This window comes from Bacillus rossius, chromosome 1, assembly GCF_032445375.1.
Source record: "Bacillus rossius redtenbacheri isolate Brsri chromosome 1, Brsri_v3, whole genome shotgun sequence".
Taxonomy (NCBI): Eukaryota; Metazoa; Arthropoda; class Insecta; order Phasmatodea; family Bacillidae; genus Bacillus; species Bacillus rossius.
This window is the reverse complement of record NC_086330.1, coordinates 284,597,114-284,607,292: the sequence shown is the minus strand read 5'-3', so window position 1 is coordinate 284,607,292 and position 10,179 is coordinate 284,597,114. Positions and strand designations below refer to the sequence as shown.

At 35.8% G+C, this 10,179-nt stretch overlaps 1 protein-coding gene across 1 annotated transcript in view; it reads left to right on the top strand.

Annotated features, from left to right (window-relative positions):
* The first annotated feature begins 544 nt into the window (after nt 1-544).
* LOC134527675 (haloacid dehalogenase-like hydrolase domain-containing protein 2) overlaps nt 545-10,179 on the top strand; it is a 30,744-nt gene continuing 21,109 nt past the window's right edge. The window contains exon 1 of the mRNA XM_063360567.1: nt 545-764. Within this exon, the coding sequence (XP_063216637.1) occupies nt 661-764 (104 nt within the window). The 5' untranslated portion in view covers nt 545-660. The remainder of the gene's footprint in view (nt 765-10,179) is intronic.

Here is a 10,179-nt window from a genome sequence, read left to right as displayed (position 1 = left end):
ATTTAATATTCATAGAAATTCATAATTATAAAAAAAAATTCTTCAATGCTAGTCACGAGACAACTGTCGACAGGAGTTTTAAACGCAGTGATTTTATACGATTTCTAGAGTGTGTTCTTTTATTGATTTCTGTATTATTTGGTTAATGTTAATTTGATTACATTGCCATCGCTGTATTCAATCGTTCAATACATTACAGACATGGTACTTGACTACATCTGATGATAGACCGTAAATATTAATTAGAATCTCTGATGTTTAAAACCAGTCTCTTCCATAAAAACAGTATTTTAAAACTATTTCCACTAGAGCGTTTAGATTTTGATAATCATACCAATATGGCGCAGACTTGAGATTTAAAAAAAAAAAAAAACATTTACACATTTGCAGTTAAATAAAAATAGAATGTTCCCTTTTTATACAGCATTTGATTATGTTATAAGAAATGTCCTATTTTATAACTCAAACAAAGCGCATCTAGCGACTACTACTGGTACTTTTACCAATTTTTCCTTTTACTAAATTCGTTTCATGTTGTGTGGTCTAGTCTTTATGTACCTGTGGTCTACTAATTTTTTTTTTAAATTAGATAATTTGGGAATTTAAAGAATGCTTGTATGCTCGTTAGATTTTATGGACTAATACTAACATAATTAAGAAATGGCATTGTGCAAAACATCTTTGAAAACCGTGTTAATAGATTTAAGTGGAACACTGCACATTGAAAATACTATTACTGCGGGTGCAATTGAAGCCCTTAATAAGTATGTTAAAAAGTTTAAATGTTAGTTCGGTAATTCTGCAGCAGATCAATTTAGCGATAAAACAAAAATGATCCAAAATTTTATTTTGTTTCTTCCTAACATAATTTTCAATAATTCTGTGTGAGGTTGCTATGATACCTGGAATAGGTTACTTTTTCAAGTGGTTTGGTTAAATTAGTTGGACAGTGTTATGCAACAAAGAACCAACCCACAAGAGCAATAAACAGAAAAATGCGTTCTAGTAAAAGCTTCGACAGTAAATTCTGTGTAATACTTTAGTTTATGCATGAAGTTTCTATTTCATTAGTATGATGTTTTTTTGTCAAACATGGCTCCCAGATTATTCTTAAAGTCCCATTAGTATTTACAATTAATTAAAATGTCGGATGGTTCTTTGTTGCTTTTTTTTATTTGGGGATATTTTACAGATTACCCAGATCCATGTGGTTTGGTTCTTTGTTGCAATACACATATACCTACACTTCAATAAGTATCAAGGAAAATAATAATTATTTGTTACATAGTGCAATACAAAACTTAATTCACAAGAACAAATTAATATTTACACGATACTAATTGCTGGCTAGTATGAAACATCTCGTGTAAATGTGCAGGCTAAAACATAATATTCTTCAACATCAAAGTCTAACTGAGCATTATAACCTTCAACATCATCTAACACATTTTCCTTGCCGATAAGCACTTCGTACATCTGCTTAACATCTTAGGGAATGAGATGCATGATCGATTTGATGTCCTGGAGTTTTGGTAGAGATACTGGCTTCCCACTTGGCCACAGTGGTACAAGATGTGCACTACAAAAAATTGACTCTGAAGGGCGACCAACTGATATTTTCTGTATGTTTACAGTTTGAGCATTTGCTGTAAACTCAGTTTTCATGTTAAAGAGGAATGGTTCAGACTTCTTAATAGATATTTCCCTGGTGTTCAACCAACTCACTTTTTCTTTGTTGATGTCAATCTTGCGATTCACTATTGCCTTTTTAATTATGCTACAGCCAACAAAATCTTCTTTATTCATATGCTGAACTAAAATAGGTTTCCTCTTCCTGCAATTTTTCATGACAAAGATGTAGTCTTGTGGAGTGAATATTTGCTGTTGAAGTTTTAGTGCACATTCTACATCAGAAAAATCTGTGTCGTTGGGCAAGAATGAATGTCCCGGAAGAAGACATTTTATTGTAACCTGCTGAAGTGTTGGGTGACTTTGCAAAATAGACTTTAACATGAGAACTACCTTTATGTTGCGATTTTGTCCGCCGCAAGAGTCGGACCATAGTATAAGCTCCTTAATTAATTCCAGGTTCCAAGTTCATTTCACAATGTTTTTTGAGGCATGACCCAACCTCTTGAGCACCTCTTCCAGCGGTATCCTCAGTCCACACATAAAAGTGTGCTTCATTCTTCTTTCCTTTGTGAATTCCACAGTTATAGAGCCATAACTGACGTTTGTAAAACATTACGTTTGTTGGTAGTCTAGGCAAGGGAAGTATCTTCTCAAGGTCAAATGTAAATACTTCTAATGTAGGTTCATCCTTTGCTTTCTGCAGGTCTTCTGTCATTAGATTCCATGCTGTTTCTTCTTTTCCCCAATGCATCCTTTGTTTCTCTAGCAATTGCAGTTTCTCTTCATTGCTGACTCCAGTCTTAATTTGTTCATACAAACTATCACACACATTGCAACAATCCTTTTTTAGCTTCTTTCGTCTCAGATTAAAGTTTTCGTGGAGCAGCTTCTTGAATGTTGAAAACTTAGCTGGGGCAGGAACATCTTTTTGGTACTGCTAGAGTGCATTTTCTGTCAAATGGTGACGCCGTCCCCACTACCTCCGATTATTTAGACGTGATTTTTGTTCAGTTCGAGATCTCAGGGAAGGTTCGGCCTTGTGGCTAGAGGTAGGGGTCAACGCAGTAGGGCCCCCCGAGCTGTTATGGCCGCAAGGGACGCCTGAATAATAACACAAAACTTCTGAAGATAATTGGTGAATTTAATACAGCACAGCCCAATACATGGTGCTGCCCGTTCTGGCCGTAACTGTTTGCCAGACGCGACTAGTCACACGCGCAGCTCACTTCCTCAGTGGTGGCTCACGATTGTTATGCGCGTGAGGGGCGAACTTGTACCCGTGATGCGATAGTTACAAAAAATACACTCTGATATGGCACATGATTTCTGACGCACAATACACTACTCTATGACCTAACTCTAATTAAACTGGGCTAGCAACACGTAGGCCCGTGTCTCCGGCGACTCTACGTGGTGCTTAGGTGTGTCCCAGGGACTGACTCGTTATAAAGTTTGATGGCACGCGTCGCCTGCTGGCTGCCCCGTGCGGACCAAAACTAGGTAGACGGTAGGCTAGGTTGGGCGTGAAGCGCCGACGTAAATCCACATTATCTCCCCACAGTACTTACGTATGACGTAGAACACTCATCTCGGAGCACTGATGAATTAAGTTAAGTACTTCATGGTAAATGTAGGCCGACCGCGGAACTGTACGTAAAAGGTTTAAGAGAAACTACACTATTTAAAAACTACATGTCGGTGAATGCAAAGGTTGAAGGTTCCGCGTTGCGCGCAGGCTGCCGGCCTCTCGAGCTCCCGGAAGGACACTGACTGTGTCGCCGCGCGCGACCCCCCTCCCCCGCCAGCCCTCCCGCGGAAACGTGTGAATTTCGCGGGAAACTGAACCGGCCAGGTTCGGGACAAATCGCACAGTGAAACATGATTTTGCAAAGACTTAATTATTAATTAATGGAAAATAAATGTTTAATAAAACCTGTGGAAAACATAATTAAAATAATTTGTTGTATTGCGGCGGAGGGACATGCCACACCCGGCCGGATCCTTCCGCCGGTGCAGCACTCGTTGCATGGCGTTCGCCTCGTCGCACGCACTGCACTTTGATGCGCGCACGAGCGCGTTCGGTGCACACGTTTTTACGAGACGCTGATGAGGCATAGCGGTCTATGCGACAGAGGAGCATTGGGCGGTCGGCGTCAATGGGTTGGTAGATATTCTTTGCTGCTGTTTGCTCGACGATAGTGGGATTTGTATTTTGGAATTTTATTAAGGAAACTTATTACTCCGTTTTTGGTTTTGTCACTTATTTTGTTGTGCCCACCTCTGAAGCCTCTTTTATCAGAAATATCTAAGATTCTTACTTTCATCAAGGCAGTGTTAAATCTTTTTGTAGAAATGCCAAGTGTGTGAATAAACATGCTACGAGACACAGGCACATTTTTTAATGTATATGTTCTTGAGAAGTTGCGGGCATTTTTATCATTCTTACTGTACTTCCTTTTGACGGTAGATTCAGAAACCATTGTTGACAATAATGTGGTTTGAGCATTATAATTTCCTAAGCCCCAATATGTTTGAAACACCATATTTCTTTCTTCAACTGAGATATTTTTATGGCACAATAACTTGCAATTATTGGTACATTCATAGTTCTTGAAAGATCTCTCGTCTACTTCTTTATCACGTGAATTGATTTATGACAGATTTGAGTGGCATTTTCGTTTCCTGTCCTCACGGGACTGAGATGAGATGCATATTTTTTCTTTTTCTTCCTTTCCTTTATGTTCCCTGTATTTGGTTAGAACATGGATTTTCATCACTTTCCAAGTTTGGATATCCGTGATCATGCTGAATTTCATCATAAGTGTAAAGTTGGTTACTCTGAACTGTAATTTCACTTGCAACTGTAAATAGTAACGTCATCTCATATGTTCTGATTGTGCGCATTCTCTGTTACTTGAGCATGATCATTAGCAGTAGTAATAACCTCAGCAACCATTAAATGTTTTGTAGGCGGTAGATTATCAGTTACGCTATCTTCTTCAGTTTGTACTTCAACAACTTCATTTTCTGTGGGTACTAGGTCACCATCATTGTTGACAATAAATGTTTGAATGTCACCAGCAGTGTCTGGCGAATGTAATGAATAGCAGTTCACATGCTCAGTCCAACCTATTACCTCTGGATTTTCTGTAGACCCATAAACATTGATATACTTGTGAACATCAGTAAGCTGCTCGGAAACATCGGTAGGATGCTCGGAAACATCAGTAGACTCAGCTTCATTAATAGACCCAACAGCCTCACTTTCTACATTGGAAGAGACATCCTATAACAAAGCCAAGAATAAAAACTGTCTTAAATTATTTCACAACACAAATATTTAAAACTATTCAACTATATGTGTACTATTTTCACTGTTATAAAAGCATAACATTATTTTCGAGGTTATAGTAATTACCTATTAATTAATTAGAATGCTTACAATACTATAAAAATGAACTCTTACTTGTATATCCTCTTGATGATTTGCTTGCAAAGACTTAAGTGCCAATTGAATTATTTTCATACTACGAATTTTAGGCACTATATATTCATTTCAGCTTGCCACACAAAAAATAATTATGTAGACTGGTTCCTTGTTGCAATAATATAACGCAATTAAATGAACAAAACCAATAGCTTCATTCAGGCTTGGTTCTTTGTTGCAGATTTAAATTACCTACACATAACTAAATGCCTCCAGAACCTTCAAGCTGGTTCTTTGTTGCAAAACTAAAATTCTATATTATTTGAATGATGATTGGTTCAGGCAGCCATAAAACCAAAACTAAAATACCAAAAAGGACAGGAATTTTACCACAGGTTAGGTAATCTATTCTTACAGTTAATTATGTTGGTATTGGTAAAATGTTAATTTTGTGGGTTGGTTCCTTGTTGCATAACACTGTCCAGTTGTTCCGTGGTTCTATGCTGACCTCCGTAGCGTTGTCGGATGCACACCGACTTAGCGAGTTTTTCTGGGTTTGAGTCCCGGGTAAGACATGTGTACATTTGAAATAAATATTGCCATTTTAAAGAGATTTTAAAGTGATTGTTAATAATTTTTCTTTCATGTGTAGGCCTATTGATTTTGCTTCAAATTTTTATTCATGTTTTTAATATAAAATATATTATAGTTATTGAACATTTTTTTCATCACAAACCAATTTAACTGCATACCGTAAACTGGGGCAACTTTGCCCCAAATATTTTAAGTTTTAAATTTTAATCTTCCTAACATAATTAATTTGAAAAATTTTAATTTTATAATAATTTAGCACAAAATAAACATATTTTTAGAATGAGTTTCATTGATCACACTTATAATAACACTGATAATGTTTTTAATAATTGTTTTTAAATTGGGTTAATTATATCCCTACATGGGGCAACATTGTCCCAGTCACCATATTTATGTGATTTTGAAGTTGTTTACATTCCTGGGGTAAAGTAACCCTATTTATTAATAAAGTGATACTACAAAATGAAAAGAAATTGAGTTATTGCATGATAACTTTCACTAATGGTTAGTTACTACATAAATTATACAAGTTATTAAGGAAAATAATTAATCAAGTTCAGTAATCCATCACAGCATATGACAAACAGTGACATATTTTATAGATACCGGTACACAATAGGTACATACCTACACTAACAATGTAAACACATAGAACTTTACAACAGATTTGAAACAGCAGAGACTCCAATAAGTGAGTTTCAAAATTAGCCAAAGCGAAAAAATGTTCATCATACACCACAGACAAAAGAAATCAGTTTCAGAAAAACTGGCTTAGCTCAGGAACTGCAAAATATCCTATACGAAAAAATTTTGGAGGTTTTATTTTCATTTTAATGTCAACCCAGCCACACTGTAGTAAATCCTTTTCTGGCCACCTCCAAGACTTGTTACACTTCATCATGCAGTCCACTAAAATGGGATTTTCATTACTAGCACTTCTGTGAATAGTTCTCACTAATCCTGGATACAGTGTTTAGTTATAATTTACAGCGACAAAGTCTCCCTCTTTGAGTCTGTTTTCCTAATCTTTTCTGGGTACAAAGTTGCCATGTTCTTCAGTTTCAGAATTTTCATTTTCCACTTCACTTGAAGATGTAAATTCCAATGCATCTTCACAAGGGTCATCGTGCACACTGAACTTGCTACTGCAACTAGTGTCCGTGTTGTATGAATCATCCCTATCCTGCTGCCTTTCTGTTCTTTTTTTGTAGTCTCCCCTAGAACTGTTATCAATTAGTTGTAAATCAGCTGAAGAAGCATCTTCAAATACTTTTCTTGGTCTGCCTACTCGTTTTTTAGATGTTTGCTCTTTAACTTGTTGGCCATCTGTGTTTGGCATTTCATCAGGGCACACACTCTTGCCTGGTGAGACATTCATCCATCATCTTACGTTTTCGATTCTTCCTCTTAGGCGAAACAATATCTTCACGTCTTTTCTGCACATCTTCCAGGAATGCTTCACCAACTAGTTCTTTACAAACAGTGTCTTCACTCGGAAGTCAATCTATTACTTTATGTTTGTCAAGTGGGACAATCTCACTCTTCAGAAACCCTGATGCTAGATTAATACCTTTGTCTTTCAGAGCAACGTCCACTAGTTGTTTTAATAAGGATGGAAATGTGTCCTTTGACAAACTTGAAGTGGTTTGGTGTGTTACGTGTTTTTCCATTCACTCAAGATCTGTCTCCATGCTAATTTTAAAGGATGAAAATACGCTACATCCAAGGGTTGAATTAAGTGAGTTGAGTGGGGAGGAAGGCACACAAACCTAATGTTATTCTCCTGGCATGCCTTTATCACATTTTCGTTTATATGTGACGATAAATTGTCACCAATTAGTAGTTTGGGTCCATCTTGTTTTTTTAGTTTTGGTAATACAAGACTAAAGAACCAATCTTCAAATATGGAGGCATCGAACCAACCACTTTTTGATCTGTTATACCGGCAACCTTTCGGTCCTCCCGCTGTTCAAATGTCCCACATTTTCTCTGCTTTGTAGACAACATATGGCGGTAGCATTTTCCCTTCTGCATTTTTGCAAAGCATTATGGATGTGGAAGTTTTAGTTGTATTTATTATGTTGTCAACGTACTTACTTCCTCGTTTACAGACTACTTTGACAATGCCTGGGTCATCTGTAAGATTTGTTTCGTCATAATTCCAACAGTTTGAGGGAGGCACTCCGTCAGTGCTCTATTCAAGATTTTTGAAATATGACTCAATGACATTTGTGTCAATTGCTGCCCTGTTTTGTTTTACATTATTACACATTCGTGTAGAAAGTTCCTTGTGACAGCCTAAAAATGATTTCACCCAATCATATCCTGGCAAGTTATCTCGAAACAAGCTGATTGTACCTTTTTTATCCAGATAGTTTTTCACACAATGCCTCAGTTCTGTTTCTGTCACTGGAAATCCAAACTCACTGAGAACTTTAATGTGTTGTACTAAGCTTTGTTCTTCGACATTCGAAAGGACTGTTTGCCGACCTGGTGTTTTAAGAAATTTACCTTTGATTTTGTTCTTCAGTGTAGACCTGGGAATGCTGTAATATTTTGCTGCCTCTCTTTGAGATTTTTTCCCCGTTCTAATGCCACCTAGGGGTCATTCCATATGAAATCAACCAGAGGCCTTAACCTCTACACCTTAGATTTTCATGTTTTTTTGTACATTGGTAATATCAACTAAATACATTATAAATCTATTTTTTCTAAAAAAAAAATTTTGAGTAGTTTTTTTTGTATAAATTTTTGAAAATTGCAAAAATAGCCAATTTTAGCAATGTTTTGGATCACTCAAATACTTGTAGGTTTCCAACTAATGGTGCTAGAAGGCTGTTTGACAACTCATTTTAAAGGTCATTGAATGGGCTTCAATTTGATATGTAACATGACCAACTTTGGAAAAAAAGATAATTTTTATTTGTTTTCAAAATTTTTAATATTGAATTTCTAAAAAACACCATTTTCGATTTTTTTTTTTTAAAAAAGTATGTTATTCCTACATATATTGGTTAGATTTGTGCCAAATTTCAAGGTGGAGAATCAATGGGATCATGAGTAAATAATGATGAGAAGTTTAGTAGATGCTTAAGGGGGATGCTTTAAGCGTCAGTTGGACGTTATTGGTTTTTGGAAGACAACATTGAAAAACTGCAAAACAAAATCCTACATAATGTTATTTGCCAACTTTATTAGCAGACGTCCTAAAAAGACAATTCTCGAGCGTTGTTTCTTCCGCAGCAATTAAATGTTCGAAATTACCAAGGCAGAAGTTTTGGCTTCAAGTAATCTTCAGTTTTTAATTAATGCATTTAGCTCTGGTTTAGATACCATGCCGCCTTAAGAAATAGTTGCAGCAAGGAAGAGTAGCATAATTTTACATAAAATTTTGACTTAGTAAAGTATTCAAATTTTATTGTTATAGACAAAGTTTTTTTACAAATTATAAAACACGGATAACAAATCTTACCTTACATTCATCCAGTGTTCTTTGATTAAACATTTGATCAATATGATAATACAAAGCACGTGATCTTGCTGAACAGATGTAGCCTAAGTTAAAAGCACATGATCTTGCTGAAAGGATGTAGCCTAAGTTATAACTGACAAAACATGTTACTGTGAAATACGATAACTTTTGGTGGCTTGCATGAATATTGGCAAAAAATAATGATAATAATGAAGTTAAAGTCAGTTTTTTACATCCCAAAGGACCTGCTGCTTCCTTTTTTTATCCAACACCAAGAACCGATATACTAGACATTAGAACTGAAGATCTTCTTAAAAAGGTTGAACCTTGTACAGCAACTGGGAGAACTTTTACACTCACTAAAGAAGAGATTGTAAAGACATCACACCTGCTTGAACGAAGTATGCCACAACCTAAGTGAAAACTGTAAATAATTAAATATATACTAAACAGATTTTTTTCATGAGCAATTATATGTTTTGTCAGTTATAACTTAGGCTACATCCTTTCAGCAAGATCATGTGCTTTTAACTTAGGCTACATCTGTTCAGCAAGATCACGTGCTTTGTATTATCATATTGATCAAATGTTTAATCAAAGAAAAGAACACTGGATGAATGTAAGGTAAGATTTGTTATCCGTGTTTTATAATTTGTAAAAAAAATTTAGTCTATAACAATAAAATTTGAATACTTTACTAAGTCAAAATTTTATGTAAAATTATGCTACTCTTCCTTGCTGCAACTATTTCTTAAGGCGGCATGGTATCTAAACCAGAGCTAAATGCATTAATTAAAAACTGAAGATTACTTGAAGCCAAAACTTCTGCCTTGGTAATTTCGAACATTTAATTGCTGCGGAAGAAACAACGCTCGAGAATTGTCTTTTTAGGACGTCTGCTAATAAAGTTGGCAAATAACATTATGTAGGATTTTGTTTTGCAGTTTTTCAATGTTGTCTTCCAAAAACCAATAACGTCCAACTGACGCTTAAAGCATCCCCCTTAAGCATCTACTAAACTTCTCATCATTATTTACTCATGATCCCATTGATT